We start from the raw sequence: 26,442 nt of genomic DNA, 5'->3' as shown, positions 1-26,442 counted from the left end.
AGCTGAACTCCAGATGGGAGAAGAAATCCTGATTCAAGAAGAGACATGAAGCATACTTGTGCAAAAAATCCCTCATAAATAATAATCCTTACTTCTAATGTTCTCTCAGTATATTACACCCAGGAAGCTGCAGCCAGAACTCAGCTCTGCACTGCCTGTTACCACCTGCCACCTGCTGGGGGAAATAGGACATTACATCAGCCTGTAACACCTTATTGTGTCCGGCGTAATCACCGTGTGTGAGTATATCAAATACTACATCTATCTGTACACAGTGACCACCAGCAGAATAGTGAGTGCAGCTCTGGAGTATAATACAGGAGGTAACTCAGGATCAGTAATGTAATGTACACTGACTGCACCAGCAGAATAGTGAGTGCAGCTCTGGAGAATAATACAGGAGGTAACTCAGGATCAGTAATGTAATGTATGTACACAGTGACTGCACCAGCAGAATAGTGAGTGCAGCTCTGGAGTATAATGCAGGAGGTAACTCAGGATCAGTAATGTAATGTATGTGCACAGTGACTGTACCAGCAGAATAGTGAGTGCAGCTCTGGAGAATAATACAGGAGGTAACTCAGGATCAGTAATGTATGTACACAGTGACCACCAGCAGAATAGTGAGTGCAGCTCTGGAGTATAATGCAGGAGGTAACTCAGGATCAGTAATGTAATGTATGTACACAGTGACTGCACCAGCAGAATAGTGAGTGCAGCTCTGGAGTATAATGCAGGAGGTAACTCAGGATCAGTAATGTAATGTATGTGCACAGTGACTGTACCAGCAGAATAGTGAGTGCAGCTCTGGAGTATAATACAGGAGGTAACTCAGGATCAGTAATGTATGTACACAGTGACTGCACCAGCAGAATAGTGAGTGCAGCTCTGGAGTATAATGCAGGAGGTAACTCAGGATCAGTAATGTAATGTATGTACACAGTGACTGTACCAGCAGAATAGTGAGTGCAGCTGTGGAGTATAATACAGGAGGTAACTCAGGATCAGTAATGTAATGTATGTACACAGTGACTGTACCAGCAGAATAGTGAGTGCAGCTCTGGAGTATAATACAGGAGGTAACTCAGGATCAGTAATGTAATGTATGTACACAGTGACTGTACCAGCAGAATAGTGAGTGCAGCTCTGGAGTATAATACAGGAGGTGACTCAGGATCAGTAATGTAATGTATGTACACAGTGACTGTACCAGCAGAATAGTGAGTGCAGCTCTGGAGTATAATACAGGAGGTAACTCAGGATTAGTAATGTAATGTATGTACACAGTGACTGTACCAGCAGAATAGTGAGTGCAGCTCTGGAGTATAATACAGGAGGTGACTCAGGATCAGTAATGTAATGTATGTACACAGTGACTGTACCAGCAGAATAGTGAGTGCAGCTCTGGAGTATAATACAGGAGGTGACTCAGGATCAGTAATGTAATGTATGTACACAGTGACTGTACCAGCAGAATATTGCGCTGGATATGTGAACCCTTGTGGAATCTGCCATAGTAAATATTCTGATAGTCATTCAGGTTCCCTAGAAATATTTATAATTAAAGTGAACCTTTCACACAATTATAAATATTATAGTCATTAGTTTTAGGGTTTATCTGCAGGTAAAAAAAAAGAACATTACAGTGCTGGTTACAGGAGATCATGAACTTCTTTCCTCCCAGGAGCCGCTGGTTTCAGCTATAGGGGCGGGCACGGAGCGGCCGCAGTCACCACTCCCAGCACTGTGAGCACCGGCTGTAACCTTACTTGATTGACAGCCTGTAGGGGCAGAGCAAGTTGTCAATTAACATTTCGGGTTTTTTTCATAGGTGACAATAAAGCCACGCTGGAGAACGACCCAAGGGTTTCTATTGCTTGAGGATTTCTTTTATTCCAGGGCAATCCTCTGGAAGGAGGCAGCGGCTCTGTGAGCGGTGAGGGCCGGGGTCTCCGGGACGTGACGTTACGGCTGATCACAGGGCGGTCGTCTCCCTCTACATTTCCCATAAAATTGGTATTTTGCGTTCTCTTTTGAATATTCGTGGCTCATTAAACATGTCACGGTTTTCCGGTCGATCTCACAGCTTTGTCTGGCACAGCCGGACTCCTCATCATCATCTGCGGATATAAAAGGAATATCCATCATTTATCATCCATGACGGATCCGAGACCGAGATAAAAGATTAATCTGTGGTAACCGTGACAAAGCCGTGAAAATAACCGACCCAATACAGACCCGTGAGCTGGTGCTATATATCAGGCTGGAGGGGAGTCCGTCCGTGCCACAATAATTTCACCACGTGACACTATAGAGGCCTCAACACAAAAATTGCACCGTTCTCTTAATCTGTCCGTGCTTTCTGCCGACATCTTCTTTACTCCAATATGATAATTATGGTGCTCGGGGCACCATCTCCTCTTAGGTTTTGCACCCCTCCTCCGCCGTCCCTTGTAATTGATAGCAATATAGGAGACAGGAGCAGAAAGGAACAATGAGAGACTGCTGAGGCTTCTAGTGTGGAGTAAAAAATGTATAAAAAGTAAGTGTATAAATCTTATAATGGCAGAAATTCTCTTATTCTTCCTGTGCACACATGATGGCGTATTCTGAAAAGTCACAGGAAGCAGTCAGACTTTCACAGCCAAACGGGGGGTGTAACGACCGTGGTCGCAGAGATCGCGACTGCAACATGGCCCGGCAGGGTTAGGGGCCCGGCACCCGCCCTGCAGAGACGCAGCCGGCTCCTCTCAGTGAGAGAAGAGCTGTGCTGCTCAGTGGCAGATCATGTGGCCACTATGGGGCCCGTGAGTCAGGGGGGCCCGGTGCCAGCAGTAGCCCCTCTTGCTCGCGGGTCCTCGTCCATCATCACACAAAGTAATAATGAAGGGTGGAGTGGTGCATCATTCTCCCCCTGTACATGCGCTCGACGTCTCAAAGCAGCAGACTGCAGTGACATCACTACTGCGCAACTGCTTTGCTGAGACATGCAAGAGCGCAGGATGGAAGGACGCTCTGACCGAAGCAGCGGAGCAACGAAGAGAGGTGGGGACTTTTTTATTATTTTTTTTAATCCTTGATTACACAGTGGACAGGGGCCTATGGGGGTGCATTAAATGGTATGGGGGCTGCATAATATAATATGAAGGACTATGGGGCTGCATTATTAAACATGGAGGTCTATGGGGCTGCATTAAATTGTATGGGGGCTGCATAATATAATATGGAGGACTATGGGGGCTGCATTATAATATATGGAGGAATATGTGGTGCAGTATAATATATGGAGGGCTATAGGGTGAATTATAATACATAGAGGACTATGGGAGGTGCATTATAACAATTGGAGGATTATGGGGGTGAATTTTACTACATGGAGGACTATGGGGGTGCATTCTAATGTATGAAGGGTTATGAGGGACCCATTATATTATATGGAATGCTATGTGGGGCCATTATAGTATTTGGAGAACTATATATGAGGGGGGAAAAAAAGAAAAGCATGGGATCGGAAGGTTTTGTATTGAGGGAAAGAGGCTCTTTCCCTCAGCACCCAGCTTTCCCATGCTCTGCTATTCATCTTCCCTCAGCACCCAGCTTTCCCATGCTTTGCTATACATCTTTCTCTCAGCATCCAGCTTTTCCATGCTCTGCTATTCATCTTCCCTCAGCACCCAGCTTTCCCATGCTCTGCTATACATCTTCTCTCAGCACCCAGCTTTCCCATGCTCTGCTATACATCTTTCCCTCAGCACCCAGCTTTCCCATGCTCTGCTATACATCTTCTCTCAGCACCCAGCTTTTCCATGCTTTGCTATACATCTTCTCTCAGCACCCAGCTTTCCCATGCTTTGCTATATATCTTCCCTCATCACCCAGCTTTTCCATGCTCTGCTATACATCTTCCCTCATCACACAGCTTTTCCATGCTCTGCTATTCATCTTCCCTCAGCACCCAGCTTTTCCATGCTCTGCTTTTCATCTTCCCTCAGCACCCAGCTTTCCCATGCTTTGCTATACATCTTCCCTCATCACCCAGCTTTTCCATGCTCTGCTATTCATCTTCCCTCAGCACCCACCTTTTCCATGCTCTGCTATTCATCTTCCCCCAGCACCCAGCTTTTCCATGCTCTGCTATTCATCTTCCCTCAGCACCCAGCTTTCCCATGCTTTGCTATACATCTTTCCCTCAGCACCCAGCTTTCCCATGCTCTGCTATTCATCTTCCCTCAGCACCCAGCTTTCCCATGCTCTGCTATTCATCTTCCCTCAGCACCCAGCTTTCCCATGCTTTGCTATACATCTTTCCCTCAGCATCCAGCTTTCCCATGCTCTGCTATTCATCTTCCCTCAGCACCCAGCTTTCCCATGCTCTGCTATTCATCTTCCCTCAGCACCTGGCTTTCCCATGCTCTGCTATTCATCTTCCCTCAGCACCCGGCTTTCCCATGCTCTGCTATTCATCTTCTCTCAGCACCCAGCTTTCCCATGCTCTGCTATTCATCTTCCCTCAGCACCAAGCTTTTCCATGCTTTGCTATACATCTTTCTCTCAGCATCCAGCTTTCCCATGCTCTGCTATTCATCTTCCCTCAGCACCCAGCTTTCCCATGTCTGCTATTCATCTTCCCTCAGCACCCAGCTTTCCCATGCTCTGCTATTCATCTTCCCTCAGCACCCAGCTTTCCCATGCTCTGCTATACATCTTTCCCTCAGCACCCAGCTTTCCCATGCTCTGCTAAACATCTTCCCTCAGCACCCAGCTTTCCCATGCTCTGCTATACATCTTCCCTCAGCACCCAGCTTTCCCATGCTCTGCTAAACATCTTCCCTCAGCACCCAGCTTTCCCATGCTCTGCTAAACATCTTCTCTCAGCACCCAGCTTTCCCATGCTCTGCTAAACATCTTCCCTCAGCACCCAGCTTTCCCATGCTCTGCTAAACATCTTCTCTCAGCACCCAGCTTTCCCATGCTCTGCTAAACATCTTCCATCAGCACCCAGCTTTCCCATGCTCTGCTATACATCTTCCCTCAGCACCCAGCTTTCCCATGCTCTGCTAAACATCTTCTCTCAGCACCCAGCTTTCCCATGCTCTGCTATACATCTTTCCCTCAGCACCCAGCTTTCCCATGCTCTGCTATACATCTTCCCTCAGCACCCAGCTTTCCCATGCTCTGCTATACATCCTTCCCTCAGCATCCAGCTTTTCCATGCTCTGCTATACATCTTCTCTCAGCATCCAGTTTTTCCATGCTCTGCTATACATCTTCTCTCAGCACCCAACTTTCTCATGCTCTGATATCATGGGAAAGCTGGTTGCTGAGGGAAAGTTGTATAGCAGAGCATGGAGAAGGTGCATGGTGAGGAAAAAATGGATATCAGAATATGGAAAGCTGGGTGCTGATAGAGAGATTTCGGACCATGGGAAACATGAGTGCTGAGGGAATGAGCCAAGTGTCAGTGACACTATCCTGTACCCCGAATGTCAGTGTAATTATCCTGTACCTTGAGTGTTGGTGTACAGTTGGGGGAGGGCCCATCAAGCTCTAGTTACGCCACTGTAGCTGAACATCCGCCCTGTTTCCCGAAAATAAGCCCTAGCAAGATTTTTGGGCTTTTTGGAATATCTTCTACAGTAGTTGCAGTTCCATAAGAAAATGTCCAAAAGCTAAAAAATGTAAAGAATACAGCAGAGAAAGCTTCATCAGAGAAAGCAGACACCCCCAAAAGAAAGCATACAGTCACCCCGACGATTACAGATGGCAAGTCTTGATGGTGGATAGGCTCTCACACAGAGATCAGTGTCGCTGTCAGGTCCCTCGCTGTTCCGGCTGCAGCTCTCACACACAGATCAGGTACCAATATCAATCTGCACAAGTAATATTGCTTCCAGCCACCAGGGGGAGCCACCGCTGTAGAACGCAGGGAGGCCTGAGAGCGATGCAGATCTGTGTGTGAGAGCCCATTCACTTACCAGCTCTAATTGTTTGGGGTCTGCTAAGTGCGATTCTTTTAGGGGGGTGTCTGCTTTCTTTTGGGGGGAATTTTAGCCGTACACAGAGAATAAGAAATGTAATCAGGTAATTTAACCCTTTGTAAATATGGTCTGTACTCCCCACTATAGGACTGGACCATGAGAAGAGCAGATCAGAAAATGTGCATCTGACCAGTAATGGGACAATGTTCCAGAATGTTCCAGAATGTGAGGATGATTAGATTTCATTAAATGCTGATTTTTATTTTGTTCAAGAATAAACGTGGATTGTTGTTCATGGGAAAATATGAAACACCCCCTCAAAATACGCCCTAGCCCCTCTATCGGAGCAAAAAATAACAGAAGACCCTGTCTTATTTTCGGGGAGACCCGGTATTTATGTCACCGGACGCCGCTCGTCTGATGATGTCATCAACTTAAAGACTCAAAAAGGACAAAATTGTAAATCTTCTACTCATCACAATGTCCCCGAGTGTCCTGACCCTGAGGAGACCACCGGACTTACCGCAGGTGATGACCCCATTACTAGGGGTGTCCTGACCCTGAGGAGACCCCCGGACTTACCGCAGGTGATGACCCCATTACTGGGGATGTCCTGACCCTGAGGAGACCCCCGGACTTACCGCAGGTGATGACCCCATTACTAGGGGTGTCCTGACCCTGAAGAGACCCCCGGACTTACCACAGGTGATGACCCCATTACTAGGGATGTCCTGACCCCGAGGAGACCCCCGGACTTACCACAGGTGATGACCCCATTACTAGGGGTGTCCTGACCCTGAAGAGACCCCCGGACTTACCGCAGGTGATGACCCCATTACTAGGGGTGTCCTGACCCTGAAGAGACCCCCGGACTTACCACAGGTGATGACCCCATTACTAGGGATCTCCTGACCCTGAGGAGACCCCCGGACTTACCGCAGGTGATGACCCCATTACTAGGGGTGTCCTGACCCCGAGGAGACCCCCGGACTTACCGCAGGTGATGACCCCATTACTAGGGATGTCCTGACCCCGAGGAGACCCCCGGACTTACCGCAGGTGATGGTCCCATTCCTGTATGTGTAATAGTAACGCGCTAATGCTGGATTACAGTCGGCTCTGGTGATCGTTTTATACATGCAAAACTGTGCAAGACAACATCTAAAGGAGGAAGACAAGATAGTCACCTAAGAGTGTCCTATCAGTACTGGTTACATGGGACTGCAGGTGACATCTACTACATTATCTGTACTCAGAGAGATATCACTGTGTTATCTGTGGTGTTACATAGGACTGCAGGTGACATCTACTACATTATCTGTACTCAGAGAGATATCACTGTGTTATCTGTGGTGTTACATAGGACTGCAGGTGACATCTACTACATTATCTGTACTCAGAGATATCACTGTGTTATCTGTGGTGTTACATAGGACTGCAGGTGACATCTACTACATTATCTGTACTCAGAGAGATATCACTGTGTTATCTGTGGTGTTACATAGGACTGCAGGTGAGATGTATTACCTTGGCCATATAATAAACCTCACCCTCACCTCCTCCAGGTCTCATATATACACATCATTATATATAATATTGATTATCGGACAGTTACCGATCTGTCTCATCCACTATCTGACGTCCGGTAAATAATCCACATTGGCAGCCGTAGAAGTTGTAATCTGTGACTCTTCTGCTCATGGTTTCTGTCATCAAACTTCTGAAGTCACTGAGGTAAGATCTGGCTCCTTCCACCGACACTAGAAGATAAAGCCATGGTCACCTTGTGGTTACACGGAGCGGCGCAGTCACCGGGAATGGCGGATGTTACCGGGAATCCTCCTCCTCTGATCAGGGATCTGCCTGGAGATCGGTCCCTACTACATTCCCATTACCGGAGAGGAGCGGAGAATCTCAGGACTTACCGAGACTAAGGAGGAGCAGCAGAGAGGAGAGCATTGTGCCCCGGAGACAGACGGGGAAGATCCAGGAGAAGACCATCTGGAAGACCAGCAGATCCCACCGGGGATTATATCCTCCTGATATTCCCACCACTAGGGGGCGCTGCAGAACGCTGTCTGCTATTGGTGCCCGGGGCTTATTACCTGATACCAGCATCATATGATCGGGTGACAGCGTGGGAAATATTAACCCTTACTTGTACTGTGATCCTGGGGCCACAATGAGAGCAGGCGGAGGATTGTTGTTGACTTTCTCACATTTTCTACAGCGCCATAGAAAACGCCGGCCGGTTATTATCTCTGTGAGAAGGAAACAAAACAGGAGCAGAACCATTTCTATTCTACTGCACATTTCATAACTTTCCATTCGCCTTTGTCACGCGTCTGTCCCAAAGGAATTCATAGAACTTGCCATGTGCTACATAGATACCGGACAGCAGGACTCTCCCAGGTCTGTGTGTTATGATTCAGGGACCGAGGAGGATCAAAAAATGCGGAAACCCAAAAAGTAACCTTAACAGACTGCAGACCTAATCCTGACACACAACTAGAAGTAGCCGAGGGACGAGCCTAGTCATCTTGACACAGCCAGAGAACTAAATAATCTTACAGATAGAAATATAAGAAAAGCTAATCTGCCTCGGAGCAATCCCCAAAGATATAGTAGCCCCCCACATGTAAAGACTACGGTGATATAGGAAAACACAATACACAGCTAGAAAACAGATTCAGCAAAGATGAGGCCCAAACTATCTTTATAGGAAAGGATAGGAAAGAGCACTATCTGCAGCCATAAAAACCCTAAAAAATCTCTGCACGCCTGACATGGAAAAACCCTGAGACCACACGGCCTCTCCCCCACTATATCAGTACTCTGATGTTACTGGGATCCAAAACACTAATATAGAAGAGGGACTGAATTTAATACTAAGCATGACAAAACACAATACACTGCAGAATCATGGAGCTAAGTATACAGACACTCCCAGCAGGGAATCATCCAATTTCACCAGGAACGCCACACAGGCAAAATAGGAATCAAGCAATAGTATCAAAACAGAAAAAACAACAAGAAAAGGGAAACAATAAGCAGAGGTTCAAAGACCAGCTTATCTTGAGAGGAGTTATGGTAGAAAGCAGGGCTGGTTACAGAATGTCCTAAACACACAAAGGAAATCAATTGAGCACCGGCAAGTAACAGGAGAAAACTGTTCAGCTATATAGCCCAATCTCAGAGACCTGATTGCCAGTCCTCCACAGGTGTGTGGCTCTCATTCCACAAGTCAACTGCACCACCAGCACTGACCACAAGAGGGAGCCCCAAACTGGAAAATGCATTCACAACATCTGTGTGTGCGGTGTATGGGAGACATCATAACAACTCGTCCACACTCACTAGCTCAGAGACAACTGAAGATTGGAGACAAAGCCTACTGAAGGGAAAACTGATGAAAAATGCAGGATACAAGTCAAATAATGGGCAGAATTATTCCTCAAGTGCACAAACCCAACAGCGTACTAGAAGCTACGAGAACACGTTAACTAGATCAGCTCAGACATAAGCCGATATTTATGAAGAATGAAATGTAAACGTAAAGAATGTTTTAACACATAACTTGCCCCAACTACTCCACTTATCTCTGATCACCGCCCTGCTGGATACTGCAGCTCAGCTCACCTGGAACTCTGGGAAAAAAATATTAAATCTTTTTAAGTTCAAGTACAATGAACCCGAGCACTTAAAGGGTTTTGTAATGTGGGTGGAGGATTATTTTAGTGTTTTTTTCTTCCCAGCAAATAAGGACTTTCTCATCACAAAGCCATTTTCCAATTATATGCCCAGAATGTGCCAGGAGGCGGTGAGTCTCGTAATACTGGAAATGTTCACATCCAAAGGAGAATCAAACAATATAAATACTTGTACACTTGCCATCATCTTAGCAAAATTCATATGTTTATTTCAAGCCAAAGAACAAGAAAAGATAAATTCCATGAATAAAATCACACAATGTATGTAAAGTGCTGTGGAATTAATAGCGCTATATAAATGAATAAATATTATACTAGTTTGCCCATTCGCAGCTATATTATGAACACTCCACTGATGATAAAAAAAACCCCTTGCATTCATATATATATACTAGCTGTAGTACCCGGCGTTGCCTGGGATAGTAACTGTCTCTCTGTCTCTCTCCCAGTCTCTGTCTGTGTGACGCTGTCTGTCTGTCTGTCTGTCTGTCTCTTTCCTTCTCTGTCTGTGTCTATGTCTCTTTCTATCTCTTTGACTGTCTTTGTATCAGCCTGACTCTAGCTCTGTGTCTTTGTGTCTGTCTGTCTCTCTCTCTCTCTGTGTCTGTCTCTATGTCTGTCTCTCTCTCTCCGTCTGTCTCTTTCCAGGTCTTTCTCTTTCCCTATCTGTCTCTTTCCCCATCTGTCTTTGTCTCTCTGTCTGTCTCTTTCCCCGTCTGTCTCTTTCCCCGTCTGTCTCTTTCCCCGTCTGTCTCTTTCCCCGTCTGTCTCTTTCCCCGTCTGCCTGTTTCTGTCTCTCTTTCTTTGTCTGTCTCTATCTCTCTTTTTCTTTCCCCATCTGTCTCTTTCCCCGTCTGTCTATGCGACAGTGGGGATTCCTTTAGTAGACATACACATAAATACATACATACACACATATACACACATACACAAACATACATAAATACACATATACACACATACATACACACACATACATATACACACATACATACATATACACACATAGACACACACATACACAAACATACATACACACATACATACACGTATACACGTATACACACATACATACGCACACATACATACCATATACACACATACATACACAAACATACATACACAAACATACATACACATACACACACATACATACATATACACACACATACATATACACACATACATACACACATACATACATGCACACACATACATACACACACAGACACACACATACACAAACATACATACACACACATACATACATACACACACATACACAAACATACATACACACACACACACATATATACACACATAAACAAACACACACACATACATATACACACACATACATATACACATACATACATACATGCACATACATACATACATACATACATACACTCAGCTTTATATATTACATTACATTTTTCTGACCTGTCCCGCCTCCGGGTCCAGGCTTTGCATCCTCCCTCCCTGGCAGCCGGTCCTCTCTGCTCTTGTCATTATCCCAGAGATCAGCTCTGAAGTCATTCACCTAACCTGAATATCCAGGTAGCTGCTTCCAGGTATCGGGACTATGTGCGCTTTCTGACAAACTGTCCGCACACTCAACTACAAGAAGGATTCTGTCTGCCTATGTGGCTCTACTGTTCCAAGGTGCTGCCCTGGCATTCGGCTTTGCTATACCAAGGAGTCTCATATTAGTACATACGGAGTGAAGAGGGAAACCCTGCGCTCTTAGAACCTTACTCAGATTTCCAAACTTAAAAGTTCTGTTCAAATGATTTATTAATACTAAAATAAATAAGTATAATAGTGAACAGGCAATATTTTCAATGCTAAATGGGGATGTTCTTCAGGCTATAGCAGATGGAGGTGCTGGATACTAAGAAACATACATTGACGAGCAAAAGGGTAACGATGTTTTGAACTTTCGAATTTAACCTCCTTATCTCACCATCCACTACAGCGTCATTTTATAGATAATCATCTTGGCTACCTCATACATCAATTTAACTTGCATGTATTTAGCATATGATTAGTTATGCAAATTCTTCTCCTATCTCTGCATTGTTACTGTTTTGCTTTTGTCACTCTCCTGCTCCTCTTCCCCAGTGAGGCCGCCGGTCCCCTCACCTGTCCAGGCGTCCTGCACCTGTGGTCCCGCCCTCGTCCCATGCTGTAGCCTCACAGAGCATCTGTACTCCTGACAGGCTCCGGGCCTTGGCCCACAGGGCACACCCACAGCCATGCCCCCTTTCTTAAAGGGCCAGCGTCCTCCTAACCCGGAAGTGCCTTCCAGGTCAGCTGGGAGGTTGCATGCATTTAACCCAACTCTGCCCTATTGAGAGTTGCCTGGGCAATGAGTTAGAGGTACTTTGCACGCTGCGACATCACTACTGCGATCTCGTCGGGGTCAAATCGAAAGTGATGCTTATCCGGCGCCGGTAACGACATCGCAATGTGTAAAGCCTAGATGCGCCGATAAACGATCGCAAAAGCGTCGTAAATCGGTGATCTGTGTAGCGTCGGTCATTTCCATAATGTCGCACCAATAGGAGATAAGATGTTGTTCCTCGTTTCTGCGGCAGCGCTGTACATCGCTGTGTATGAAGCCGCAGGAGCGAGGAACATCTCCTTACCTGCCTCCACCGGCAATGCGGAAGGAAGGAGGTGGGCGGGATGTAACGTCCAGCTCATCTCCGCCCCTCCGCTTCTATTGGCCGCCTGCCGTGTGATGTTGCTGTGACGCCACACGACCCGCCCCCTTAGGAAGGAGGCGGGTCGCCGGCCAGAGCAACGTCGCAGAGCAGGTAAGTGCGTGTGACGCTGCCGTAGCGATAATATTCGCTACGCCAGCTATCACAAGATATCGCATGTGCGACTGGGGCGGGGACTATCGCGCTCGGCATCGCAAGCATCGGCTAGCGATGTCGCAGCGTGCAAAGTATCCCTAAGACTCATTGCTGTAGTCAGGTCCCTAGCACTGTGCTGCTGCCGTTGCCATTATCTATAACTGCTGCGAGCCGCCCCTCTGGCCACCATTACCTATCCTGTTGCTGCTGCCAAAAACTGCCATGCCAGCCATGTGCCCTGCTGCCACAAGCATCTCCACCAGCTGCTGCCACATCCATCTCTCCGTCCATCCATCCAAACTGGATGGACCCTCTACAGTTGCGGCTGCCGCAACCTAATACCAGAGACTGTCACTCCCGTGCCCCTGGGGCCAGCCGACGCAACACCAGTCTTCCGAAGCTGCACCCGGACCAATACCTGCAGCGTAACACCTCCACCATCAGGAGCTCTGGAGAAGACCAGGCTCAGGCCCGTAATCAAGCCACTGTGTTGTAACCCAGTGGCTTCACTAACATCACTGCTCGCTCTGCGAGCATAGCATTTACCTTTTACGGATGCTCTGCAGAACTTTCCAGAACTTTTCTCACAGCTTTAACAATGATGGTGGTCCTCCCTGTCCTGATGAGAGTTTGGCTTCTCTGCTGTGTGGTGGTCATGTCCTACTTCCCGTACTGGAGAAGGAGTCGGGATCCTGGGATTCTCAAGACAAGAAAACTCTGGATGCTTGATCCCTTCCAGCGAGCGGCGTCTCGAATCCTGAGGGAAAACTGACTAATTCTTCTAGAAGTTTCCAGACTCAATCACGTCACTGAGCTCCTGGGCAATATCACTGCTCCTTATATAAAGGCTAATAGGTGTCTCTCAATTTGCCACTGACCTTGGAAGTCCTGGTGGCCTAGGGACTGATACCTGCCAATGTGCAGCTGCCCCTGCAGAGGGTTCAGCAGTCACCTCAGGACAGGACGTCTCCATGTCCCCTCCTCACCCCACACCTGAATTTACCTCACACCTAAGCTCCTCCCCTTTCTCCTTTTAGGGCAGGAACACAAGCCTTGTTATCAGCTGAGGTGACTGGCCCCAGTAAGGGAGTGTGGGGGAATGTGTGTATGTGGTGACCGGCCCCAGTAAGGGAGTGTGGGGGAATGTGTGTATGTGGTGACCGTCCCCAGTAAGGGAGTGTGGGGGAATGTGTGTATGTGGAGAACAGCCCCAGTAAGGGAGTGTGGGCGAATGTGTGTATGTGGAGAACAGCCCCAGTAAGGGAGTGTGGGGAAATGTGTGTATGTGGTGACCGGCCCCAGTAAGGGAGTGTGGGGGAATGTGTGTATGTGGTGACCGGCCCCAGTAAGGGAGTGTGGGGGAATGTGTGTATGTGGTGACCGGCCCCAGTAAGGGAGTGTGGGGGAATGTGTGTATGTGGAGAACAGCCCCAGTAAGGGAGTGTGGGGGAATGTGTGTATGTGGAGAACAGCCCCAGTAAGGGAGTGTGGGGAATGTGTGTATGTGGTGACCGGCCCCAGTAAGGGAGTGTGGGGGAATGTGTGTATGTGGTGACCGGCCCCAGTAAGGGAGTGTGGGGGAATGTGTGTATGTGGTGACCGGCCCCAGTAAGGGAGTGTGGGGGAATGTGTGTATGTGGTGACCGTCCCCAGTAAGGGAGTGTGGGGGAATGTGTGTATGTGGTGACCGGCCCCAGTAAGGGAGTGTGGGTGAATGTGTGTATGTGGTGACCGGCCCCAGTAAGGGAGTGTGGGGATATGTGCGTATGTGGTGACCGGCCCCAGTAAGGGAGTGTGGGGGAATGTGTGTATGTGGTGACCGGCCCCAGTAAGGGAGTGTGGGGGAATGTGTGTATGTGGTGACTAGCTCCAGTAAGGGAGTGTGGGCGAATGTGTGTATGTGGTGACCGGCCCCAGTAAGGGAGTGTGGGGGAATGTGTGTATGTGGTGACCGGCCCCAGTAAGGGAGTGTGGGGGAATGTGTGCATGTGGTGACCGGCCCCAGTAAGGGAGTGTGGGGCAATGTGTGTATGTGGTGACCGTCCCCAGTAAGGGAGTGTGGGGGAATGTGTGTATGTGGTGACCGGCCCCAGTAAGGGAGTGTGGGGGAATGTGTGTATGTGGTGACCGGCCCCAGTAAGGAAGTGTGGGTGAATGTGTGTATGTGGTGACCGGCCCCAGTAAGGGAGTGTGGGGATATGTGCGTATGTGGTGACCGGCCCCAGTAAGGGAGTGTGGGGGAATGTGTGTATGTGGTGACCGGCCCCAGTAAGGGAGTGTGGGGGAATGTGTGTATGTGGTGACCGGCCCCAGTAAAGGAGTGTGGGGGAATGTGTGTATGTGGTGACCGGCCCCAGTAAGGGAGTGTGGGGGAATGTGTGTGTATGTGGTGACCGGCCCCAGTAAGGGAGTGTGGGGGAATGTGTGTATGTGGTGACCGGCCCCAGTAAGGGAGTGTGGGGGAATGTGTGTATGTGGTGACCGTCCCCAGTAAGGGAGTGTGGGGGAATGTGTGTATGTGGTGACCGGCCCCAGTAAGGAAGTGTGGGTGAATGTGTGTATGTGGTGACCGGCCCCAGTAAGGGAGTGTGGGGATATGTGCGTATGTGGTGACCGGCCCCAGTAAGGGAGTGTGGGGGAATGTGTGTATGTGGTGACCGGCCCCAGTAAGGGAGTGTGGGGGAATGTGTGTATGTGGTGACCGGCCCCAGTAAAGGAGTGTGGGGGAATGTGTGTATGTGGTGACCGGCCCCAGTAAGGGAGTGTGGGGGAATGTGTGTGTATGTGGTGACCGGCCCCAGTAAGGGAGTGTGGGGGAATGTGTGTATGTGGTGACCGGCCCCAGTAAGGGAGTGTGGGGGAATGTGTGTATGTGGTGACCGGCCCCAGTAAGGGAGTGTGGGGGAATGTGTGTATGTGGTGACCGGCCCCAGTAAGGGAGTGTGGGGGAATGTGTGTATGTGGTGACCGGCCCCAGTAAGGGAGTGTGGGGGAATGTGTGTATGCGGTGACCGGCCCCAGTAATGGAGTGTGGGGGAATGTGTGTATGTGGTGACCGGCCCCAGTAATGGAGTGTGGGGGAATGTGTGTATGTGGTGACCAGCCCCAGTAAGGGAGTGTGGGGGAATGTGTGTATGTGGTGACCGGCCCCAGTAAGGGAGTGTGGGTAAATGTGTGTATGTGGTGACCGGCCCCAGTAAGGGAGTGTGGGGGAATGTGTGTATGTGGTGACCGGCCCCAGTAAGGGAGTGTGGGGGAATGTGTGTATGCGGTGACCGGCCCCAGTAATGGAGTGTGGGGGAATGTGTGTATGTGGTGACCAGCCCCAGTAATGGAGTGTGGGGGAATGTGTGTATGTGGTGACCGGCCCCAGTAAGGGAGTGTGGGGGAATGTGTGTATGTGGTGACCGGCCCCAGTAAGGGAGTGTGGGGGAATGTGTGTATGTGGTGACCGGCCCCAGTAAGGGAGTGTGGGGGAATGTGTGTATGCGGTGACCGTATCCCAGTAATGGAGTGTGGGGGAATGTGTGTATGTGGTGACCGGCCCCAGTAAGGGAGTGTGGGGGAATGTGTGTATGTGGTGACCGGCCCCAGTAAGGGAGTGTGGGGGAATGTGTGTATGTGGTGACCGGCCCCAGTAAGGGAGTGTGGGGGAATGTGTGTATGTGGTGACCGGCCCCAGTAAGGGAGTGTGGGGGAATGTGTGTATGTGGTGACCGGCCCCAGTAAAGGAGTGTGGGGGGAATGTGTGTATGGGGTGACCGGCCCCAGTAAGGGAGTGTGGGGGAATGTGTGTATGTGGTGACCGGCCCCAGTAAGGGAGTGTGGGGGAATGTGTGTATGTGGTGACCGGCCCCAGTAAGGGAGTGTGGGGGAATGTGTGTATGGGGTGACCGGCCCCAGTAAGGGAGTGTGGGTAAATGTGTGTATGCGGTGACCGTATCCCAGTAATGGAGTGTGGGGGAATGTGTGTATGTGGTGACCGGCCCCAGTAAGGGAGTGTGGGGGAATGTGTGTATGTGGTGACCGGCCCCAGTAAAGGAGTGTGGGGGGAATGTGTGCATGTGGTGACCGGCCCCAGTAAGGGAGTGTGGGGGAATGTGTGTATGGGGTGACCGGCCCCAGTAAGGGAGTGTGGGGGAATGTGTGTATGTGGTGACCGGCCCCAGTAAGGGAGTGTGGGGGAATGTGTGTATGTGGTGACCGGCCCCAGTAAGGGAGTGTGGGGGAATGTGTGTATGTGGTGACCGGCCCCAGTAAGGGAGTGTGGGGGAATGTGTGTATGTGGTGACCGGCCCCAGTAAGGGAGTGTGGGGGAATGTGTGTATGTGGTGACCGGCCCCAGTAAGGGAGTGTGGGGGAATGTGTGTATGCGGTGACCGTATCCCAGTAATGGAGTGTGGGGGAATGTGTGTATGTGGTGACCGGCCCCAGTAAGGGAGTGTGGGGGAATGTGTGTATGTGGTGACCGGCCCCAGTAAGGGAGTGTGGGGGAATGTGTGTATGTGGTGACCGGCCCCAGTAAGGGAGTATGGGTAAATGTGTGTATGTGGTGACCGGCCCCAGTAAGGGAGTATGGGTAAATGTGTGTATGTGGTGACCGGCCCCAGTAAGGGAGTGTGGGGGAATGTGTGTATGCGGTGACCGGCCCCAGTAAGGGAGTGTGGGGGAATGTGTGTATGTGGTGACCGGCCCCAGTAAGGGAGTGTGGGGGAATGTGTGTATGTGGTGACCGGCCCCAGTAAGGGAGTGTGGGGGAATGTGTGTATGTGGTGACCGGCCCCAGTAAGGGAGTGTGGGGGAATGTGTGTATGTGGTGACCGGCCCCAGTAAGGGAGTATGGGTAAATGTGTGTATGTGGTGACCGGCCCCAGTAAGGGAGTATGGGTAAATGTGTGTATGTGGTGACCGGCCCCAGTAAGGGAGTGTGGGGGAATGTGTGTATGTGGTGACCGGCCCCAGTAAGGGAGTGTGGGGGAATGTGTGTATGTGGTGACCGGCCCCAGTAAGGGAGTATGGGTAAATGTGTGTATGTGGTGACCGGCCCCAGTAATGGAGTGTGGGGGAATGTGTGTATGTGGTGACCGGCCCCAGTAATGGAGTGTGGGTGAATGTGTGTATGTGGTGACCGGCCCCAGTAATGGAGTGTGGGTGAATGTGTGTATGTGGTGACCGGCCCCAGTAATGGAGTGTGGGTGAATGTGTGTATGTGGTGACCGGCCCCAGTAATGGAGTGTGGGTAAATGTGTGTATGTGGTGACCGGCCCCAGTAAGGGAGTGTGGGGGAATGTGTGTATGCGGTGACCGGCCCCAGTAAGGGAGTGTGGGTAAATGTGTGTATGTGGTGACCGGCCCCAGTAAGGGAGTGTGGGTAAATGTGTGTATGCGGTGACCGGCCCCAGTAAGGGAGTGTGGGGGAATGTGTGTATGTGGTGACCGGCCCCAGTAAGGGAGTGTGGGGGAATGTGTGTATGTGGTGACCGGCCCCAGTAATGGAGTGTGGGTAAATGTGTGTATGTGGTGACCGGCCCCAGTAAGGGAGTGTGGGGGAATGTGTGTATGTGGTGACCGTATCCCAGTAAGGGAGTGTGGGGGAATGTGTGTATGTGGTGACCGGCCCCAGTAAGGGAGTATGGGTAAATGTGTGTATGCGGTGACCGTATCCCAGTAATGGAGTGTGGGGGAATGTGTGTATGTGGTGACCGGCCCCAGTAAGGGAGTATGGGTAAATGTGTGTATGCGGTGACCGTATCCCAGTAAGGGAGTGTGGGGGAATGTGTGTATGTGGTGACCGGCCCCAGTAATGGAGTGTGGGTAAATGTGTGTATGCGGTGACCGGCCCCAGTAAGGGAGTGTGGGGGAATGTGTGTATGTGGTGACCGGCCCCAGTAAGGGAGTGTGGGGGAATGTGTGTATGCGGTGACCGGCCCCAGTAAGGGAGTGTGGGTAAATGTGTGTATGTGGTGACCGGCCCCAGTAAGGGAGTGTGGGTAAATGTGTGTATGCGGTGACCGGCCCCAGTAAGGGAGTGTGGGTAAATGTGTGTATGTGGATCCTGGATGTTACATTTTTAATCAACTTGGGGTTTTTTTTCCCTCGAAGATTTTTATGCTTTTTGCAAAACTATCGAACATCGCCACCTAGTGGGAGATAAGTGGTACTGCAAGTGCACTGCATAAAGTCAGGACTATGGCCCAAATCAGGGGGGATGGGAAGAGGACAGGAGATTTCTGATTGTTTTGTATTTTTCTATTCACAGGATGACAATGGATGATGATTGGGGGAAGCTGCAGACGATCGCTTTACATCTACAATACTAGGGATCTGTCATTGGCCACATGGACTGCCATCGGGGCGCTACCATAGACTCTCACCCGCTAGCTATGAGCCTCACACTGCAAATGTCCCCTGTACCAAAGACCAATAGGTGAAATTTAAAGGGAGTGTCCACTTTTGGGAAACATTTTTTTTATTATTATTCAATTTATATATTTGGCACTAAAACTAATTTTTGCAATTCATTTTTATTAAAACTTTGGCACTATTCGCCTTTTTCAAGCTCTTTGTTTCCTCCACATTCAACTTTGATGTGGTCTCTGGTCATAAATCAGCAGAGAGGAGCGGAAAAAAAAAGAGTTAAAACCTCCCTGTCCAAATGAGCTCAGCCCAGAGGCCACAGGGGGCAAAAGGGACGAAATGTTAAGTGAAATGAAAGTGCAAAACAATATTTTTAGGCAGAAATACTTGTAAGTAAAAGAAACTGTAGCCAACCAATAATATGGCCGCCGCCTGGTCAGCGACATCTATTACCTTCCTGTTAAGCGTGGTGACGTCAGAGCAGCGAGTGACGCATGGTTACCCCGGGAGACGGGGTTGTTTACTAGCCGCAGATGGCGGCGATAAGGGTGTCCGTGGACAGGTAACCCCCGGGGCGGTTTATTAGCGGAGAATGAGCGGGTTACCGGACAGGCTGCGGGTGACGCGGGATATAAATGCGGGTGGTGGCGGCAGGTGAGAGCCGATATATTCACACCCCTATTAGTAATGGATTATGCCGATCGGCTGCAGCAGATCACGAGTGGTCCTGCTGGAATGTACCATTCATAGGGGTGTGTAGACTATGTATAATGGGGTGCTGGTGACAGAATTAGGAGGGCGCCCTCTGGGGGTCGGGGGTGGTTTGGGCAGTGCCTGCAGGAGGCGGCGGATGCTAATGATAGGATATTGGGGTCCAGAATCCACAGCAGTGCCCTCCCAACCCCACCTCCCTCTGCAATTACCGACACATAACACATCTATGAGGAAACAGACCCCCTAAGATCAGGACGAGGAGTTCATGGAGGGTCTACCAGCTGCGGCCTATTTATTTCCTGGGTGGGGAGACTCCCAACTGTATGGAGTATTGGGGGGCACCAATGACACTGGGAGGAGGGGGGCCGGAGGGATCACCAACGATACAAGGGCACAGATAGCACACGGGGAACGCCAACGATTCGGGGGACACCAAAGACACGGGGGCATTGATAGCACACGGGGAGCATCAACGATACGGGGGCCACTGATAACAAACGGGGAGCACCAACGATACGGGGGCCACTGATAACAAACGGGGAGCACCAACGATACGGGGGCCACTGATAACAAACGGGGAGCACCAACGATACGGGGGCCACTGATAACGGGGAGCACCAACGATACGGGAAGGAGGGGGCCACTGAAAACACACAATCGATACGCGGGGCATCGTTGACATAGAAAGGAGCGGGGCACTGATGACACGGGGAGGGGGGCACTGATAACACAGGGGGCACTGATGACACGGGGAGGGGGGCAATGATAACACGGGGGCACTGATGACACGGGGAGGGGGGCACTGACAATGCAGGGGGCACTGATGACACGGGGAGGGGGGCACTGACAACACAGGGGGCACTGATGACACGGGGAGGGGGGCAGTGATAACAGGGGGCACTGATGACACGGGGAGGGGGGCAATGATAACACGGGGGCACTGATGACACGGGGAGGGGGGCACTGACAATACAGGGGGCACTGATGACACGGGGAGGGGGGCAATGATAACAGGGGGCACTGATGACACGGGGAGGGGGGCACTGACAATACAGGGGGCACTGATGACACGGGGAGGGGGGCACTGACAATACAGGGGGCACTGATGACACGGGGAGAGGGGCAGTGATAAAACAGGGGGCACTGATGACACGGGGAGGGGGGCAGTCTTAACACAGGGGGCACTGATGACACGGGGAGGGGGGCAGTGATAACAGAGGGGGCACTGATGACACGGGGAGGGGGGCACTGACAATACAGGGGGCACTGATGACACGGGGAGGGGGGCACTGACAATACAGGGGGCACTGATGACACGGGGAGGGGGGCACTGACAATACAGGGGGCACTGATGACACGGGGAGGGGGGCACTGAAAACACGGGGGCACTGATGACACGGGGAGGGGGGCAGTGATAACACAGGGGGCACCGATGACACGGGGTAGGGGGCAGTGATAACACAGGGGGCACCGATGACACTGAGAGGGGGGCAGTGATAACACAGGGGGCACTGACAATACACAGGGGCAGCACGACACCTGTGGGGCACTGATAACACAGGGAGCAGCAATGACACTCGGTGGGCCCCAACAACACAGGGAGGAGGGGGACTCTGACAACACACAGGGGGCCCCGATTACACCAGGGGCAGATTATACGGGGTTAGGGGCACATTTTGTGGGGGGGTGCGCTCTCCCAGGTTTACTAGGTTGGGGAGAAGGCGTGGGGCAGATTCGGGGGGCACTTTGCTATGGAGGACACTGACTTGGCTCTTCTTCTTCCAGGTACGGTGACTAGAGATGGCTTCTGCACCGACCGGCCTCAATTCTCGTGGCGCAGTGGACCCGCTCCTGAGGATGCACGTAACAAGACCCAAATCTGCCAAAGGTCGCACCAGGACCACCCCGCAGGGTGCCGCCCACAGCATGGAGGCTTACCCCTGCCACTCCTCGCCCACCCCCAGGGTGTCTTCAGCACGAGGAATGTCCAGTCCCAGGGACGATATCCCGGAGCTTATCCATCAGTTTCCGAGCAGACCGACGTCCTCCAGCCTCAACCGCTACCGCGTCCTCCCCTCCATTGGCGCAGCAGGTGGTAGACAGAGTGCCGAGCATGAACTGGTCCATAGAACCAGCGCCATGAGGCTGGCCCCCGAGGTCCGCGATCGCCACAGCACCAAAACCCTGTACCGGCAGCAGAGTGGAGAAGCGGGCACCGGCCAAAGCAACATGGAGGACTCTGTGGTGAAAGTGCAGGAGCCACCGTCCACACAGGAGCCCCGGCTGCTCCTGGCCGTCAGGTCCCACTCCGGGCAGAGGTTTGAGCGCTTCTTCCGCCCCTCGGACACATTGTTCACCGTCCTGGCAGCAGCGGAGGAGAAGACGGGGACCTCGTGTAAGGACTGCAGTGTGGAGTCAATGGAGGTGCCGAGGCGAAGCTTCACCGACCTCAGCCGCACCCTCCAGGAGTGCGGGATCCCCAACAAGTCTGTGCTCTGCATCCACCGGCTGGAGACTGACTGAACCTGACTGTATAAGTCCATGGTCCGGCGGTGGGACCCTGCGACCACGACCCCAAATTCCAGGCCATGACCAGGCAGTGTAGAGTCACCACCACTCACAAAAAATAGAAAATCCCCACAAGTTCTAACAAAACCAGTTGTGTTCCGGATCGGTGCCATCCAGCAATTTCAGGGGGTCTCAGACTCTCCAGGAGATTGGTGCCATGCAATAGTTTCAGGAGGCCACGGACCCTCCTAATTGGGGGTGCCACCCATCATCTTTAGATCATAAATCCTCCAGGTGCCACCCATCAGGTCACGGACTCTCCTAGTTAGGGGTGTCACCCATCATCTTTAGATCATAGATCCTCTAGGTGCCACCCATCAGGTCATGGACCTTCCTAGTTGGGGGTGCCACCCATCATCTTTAGATCATAGATCCTCCAGATGCTACCCAACATCTTTAGATCATAGATCCTCCAGATGCTACCCAACATCTTTAGATCATAGATCCTCCAGATGCTACCCAACATCTTTAGATCATAGATCCTCCAGGGCATGGCTGCCACCTCTTATATTAAGGTCATAGACTCCAAGTGTTCTCCGACCTCTTCAGGTCACAGACCCTCCAGGAGATCGGTGCCATGCAATAGTTTCAGTTGGCCACAGACCCTCCTAATTGGGGGTACCATCCATCATCTTTAGATCATAGATCCTCCAGGCTATCAGGTCACAGACGTCCATGGGGCGGGTGTCACCCCTTATATTAAGGTCATAGACTCTGTGTTATCCAGCCTCTTCAGGTCACAGACCTCTAGGTGGTGGGTGCCACCCCTTATATTAAGGTCAAAGACTCTAAGTGTTATCCACCCTCTTCAGGTCTTGGACCCTCCAGGTGGCAGCTGATCTTCGTGAAATCACTGTGGGGGCCTTTCAGGTGCTGGACCCAGTGTTTTGCTCATAACCCAACTTTCCCATCATTAGGCAGGTTTTCTTCTCGGTGTTCTGGTGCAGGACCAGTAGCCGTTGTACTGGAGGCCTCACTGGTCCAGGAGGGCGGCTCAGAGACATTATTGGGTGTGGCGCTCCAATCCCCAGACAAGATGGTGGCACAAGATGCCGCCGCGTGGTCTTGTGTTACACGTGGCAAGTATTAGACGCGCCGGCCGTGGATGAGGACCCCCAAGTGCCTTCTTCATAGATGGGTTGGATTCCCCCGGTCACCTCCCCGCGTCTGTGATTCTTCACCAGATCCGTGGCGAGTCCCGATTGTATTATTAGCGGCCGACATCCAGTGTTCTCTCCCTGCAGCTTCTTCCCGTGACGGTCGCCCCAGTCTCATCCTTTGTAATGGGCCGGTGTTCTGCCAGGATCCGAACACACGGAGCGGGAAAAAAAAAACACTCGTCCTCACAAGACATCAACAGCATCCGCCCCGCTCCGGAGCCCTTGAGGTCCTCCAGCGTCACGTGGGGCGGCACCGCTCGTCTCCGTCCTCCGCTGATCCCGTCCTGTGTGTTTGCTGTGAGCGCGTTTCTCTCTGATCCCGTATACACAGATCGGACGAGTTTTCTGTCTGGCCTCAATTCACTGTATAAAATGTATAATCTACAGCTAAAGAAGCAAATAAAAGGGCTTGTCCCATCATTAATCGTATAGTCACTGAACAAGTCATATTTAATTACATTGTATAGCGCTACCTGGTGTTCCCAGAGGTTACATAATGGCCACATATAGTGAGTACTGGAGGACACACACGCTCAGTCACCTCCACCTAATGAGCCGAGTGCTGGAGAACACACACGCTCAGTCCCCTCCACCTAATGAGCCGAGTGCTGGAGGACACACACGCTCAGTCACCTCCACCTAATGAGCCGAGTGCTGGAGGACACACACGCTCAGTCCCCTCCACCTAATGAGCCGAGTGCTGGAGGACACACACGCTCAGTCCCCTCCACCTAATGAGCCGAGTGCTGGAGGACACACACGCTCAGTCACCTCTACCTTATAATCCGAGTGCTGGAGGACACACACGCTCAGTCACCTCCACCTAATGGGCAGAGTGCTGGAGGACACACACGCTGAGTCACCTCCACCTAATGAGCAGAGTGCTGGAGGACACACACGCTCAGTCGCCTCCACCTAATGGGCCGAGTGCTGGAGGACACACACGCTCAGTCACCTCCACCTAATGAGGCGAGTGCTGGAGGACACACACGCTCAGTCACCTCTACCTTATAATCCGAGTGCTGGAGGACACACACGCTCAGTCACCTCCACCTAATGGGCAGAGTGCTGGAGGACACACACGCTCAGTCACCTCCACCTAATGGGCCGAGTGCTGGAGGACACACACGCTCAGTCACCTCCACCTAATGGGCCGAGTGCTGGAGGACACACACGCTCAGTCACCTCCACCTAATGGGCCGAGTGCTGGAGGACACACACGCTGAGTCACCTCCACCTAATGAGCAGAGTGCTGGAGGACACACACGCTCAGTCGCCTCCACCTAATGGGCCGAGTGCTGGAGGACACACACGCTCAGTCACCTCCACCTAATGAGGCGAGTGCTGGAGGACACACACGCTCAGTCACCTCCATCTAATGAGCCGAGTGCTGGAGAACACACACGCTCAGTCACCTCCACCTAATGAGCCGAGTGCTGGAGGACACACACGCTCAGTCACCTCCACCTAATGAGCCGAGTGCTGGAGGACACATGCTCAGTCACCTCTACCTTATAATCCGAGTGCTGGAGGACACACACGCTCAGTCACCTCCACCTAATGAGCCGAGTGCTGGAGGACACACACGCTCAGTCACCTCCACCTAATGAGGCGAGTGCTGGAGGACACACACGCTCAGTCACCTCCACCTAATGGGCCGAGTGCTGGAGGACACACACGCTCAGTCACCTCCACCTAATAGGCCGAGTGCTGGAGGACACACACGCTCCATTAATCTCTCCCCAGAGTGGTCAATGCACAGCGATGCCTTATTTTCTGCAGAACAGCCATTAGAAGTCCCTTTCTTCCTTCTTGTCAGGAAAGCGGCAGCCTCAGCAGTATATCTGAGAACACTGCCTTTAGAAGGGGGGTAAGACGACAATAGTGGCAGCTGCCAGAGGGGGGAGGAGACTGATTCTGGCTGTGGGATAACCCTTTAAACATCAAAAATTGCAGTTGACGAGATCAACAGATGAAAGAATTAAGCCCTTTAGAGAGAAATGTGACCGATGCAGAACTTTCTGCAACAAAAACTGCATTGTGGGAATTTAACTCCCCTAACGACATACGATGGAGAGAATCGGCCTACATCGGCTCCTCGCCTTTTATGTGGGGTCCCAAGCCGAGCCTGCGTACTCCCTGGCAGATAATGGCTATTATTCAGCCATCAATTTCTCATTTTTGTCTAAACAGCCATGGGTAAAGAAAAATAATTAAAAAATAAATAAATAATAAAAAAAGATATATAAATTTCTTCGGCGCTCCATTGGGAGACCCAGACGATTGGGTGTATAGCACTGCCTCCGGAGGCCACACAAAGCAATTACACTAAAAAGTGTAAGGCCCCTCCCCTTCTGGCTATACACCCCCAGTGGGATCACTGGCTCACCAGTTTTCTGCTTTGTGCGAAGGAGGTCAGACATCCACGCATAGCTCCACTGTTTAGTCAGCAGTAGCTGCTGACTATGTCGGATGGAAGAAAAGAGGGCCCATATGGGGCCCCCAGCATGCTCCCTTCTTACCCCACTTGTGGTTTGTAAGGTTGAGGTACCCATTGCGGGTACAGAGGCTGGAGCCCACATGCTGTTTTCCTTCCCCATCCCCCTGAGGGGCTCTGAGGAAGTGGGATCTTACCGGCCTCCAAGCCCTGAGGCCGGGCTCCGTCCACAGACCCATTGAACCTGCTGGATAAGGAGCCGGGGTACCGTTCAGGGACAAGGCCCTGCAACTTTCAGGTACTCTGTGTCCCCGTACAGACAGGCACGCACACGCCAGACTTGCTGGGTGTGTTAGTGCGCCGGGGACAGTAGCGCTCCACGCTGGGGTTTGAGTCACAGCAGCTTAGCTGTGTGACTTCATGTGCTGGGAACTACCGCGCCGGCCACTCTCGGAGCGGCGGCGCGGCTGGGACTTGTAGTGCGCCGGGGACTTAGCGCCGACCGCGCTTTTACGGCGGCGGCGCTTATAAATTTAGTCCCCGGCTTTTGCGGCCTAGCTCCGCTTCGTTCCCGCCCCCTCCCTGTCACTCAGGGAATGGGACAGACGCTGTGCAATCGTCAGCGCCGAGGGCTGGAGCCTTATTTACATGCTC

General features: G+C 51.3%; 2 protein-coding genes across 4 annotated transcripts; one reads left to right on the top strand and one right to left on the bottom strand.

The window, feature by feature from the left end:
* Positions 1–1,576: 1,576 nt before the first annotated feature.
* On the bottom strand, positions 1,577–8,024 carry LOC142256340 (basic phospholipase A2 homolog APC-K49-like). The gene is made up of 4 exons (XM_075327972.1): positions 7,904–8,024; positions 7,594–7,738; positions 7,033–7,139; positions 1,577–2,120 (listed from the first exon to the last, which is right to left on the bottom strand). The coding sequence occupies exons 1-4, from the start codon at positions 7,977–7,979 to the stop codon at positions 1,966–1,968; spliced, it is 483 nt and encodes a 160-aa protein (XP_075184087.1). The 5' UTR covers positions 7,980–8,024; the 3' UTR covers positions 1,577–1,965.
* An 11,376-nt stretch (positions 8,025–19,400) lies between these two features.
* Positions 19,401–23,743, top strand: UBXN10 (UBX domain protein 10). Of its 3 annotated transcripts, none has more exons than XM_075329375.1 (2): positions 19,401–19,471; positions 21,409–23,743. In XM_075329375.1, the coding sequence occupies exon 2, from the start codon at positions 21,424–21,426 to the stop codon at positions 22,144–22,146; it is 723 nt and encodes a 240-aa protein (XP_075185490.1). In that variant the 5' UTR covers positions 19,401–19,471; positions 21,409–21,423; the 3' UTR covers positions 22,147–23,743. The 3 variants fall into 3 exon arrangements, with proteins under 3 accessions (XP_075185490.1, XP_075185492.1, XP_075185493.1); XM_075329377.1 differs by lacking the exon at positions 19,401–19,471 and adding an exon at positions 19,487–19,563; XM_075329378.1 differs by lacking the exon at positions 19,401–19,471 and adding an exon at positions 19,597–19,661.
* The last annotated feature ends 2,699 nt before the right edge of the window (positions 23,744–26,442 follow it).

Source organism: Anomaloglossus baeobatrachus, chromosome 11 (assembly GCF_048569485.1).
Source record: "Anomaloglossus baeobatrachus isolate aAnoBae1 chromosome 11, aAnoBae1.hap1, whole genome shotgun sequence".
Lineage (NCBI taxonomy): Eukaryota > Metazoa > Chordata > Amphibia > Anura > Aromobatidae > Anomaloglossus > Anomaloglossus baeobatrachus.
Note: the sequence above shows the minus strand (reverse complement) of the source record. Positions and strands in the feature narration are given on the sequence as shown.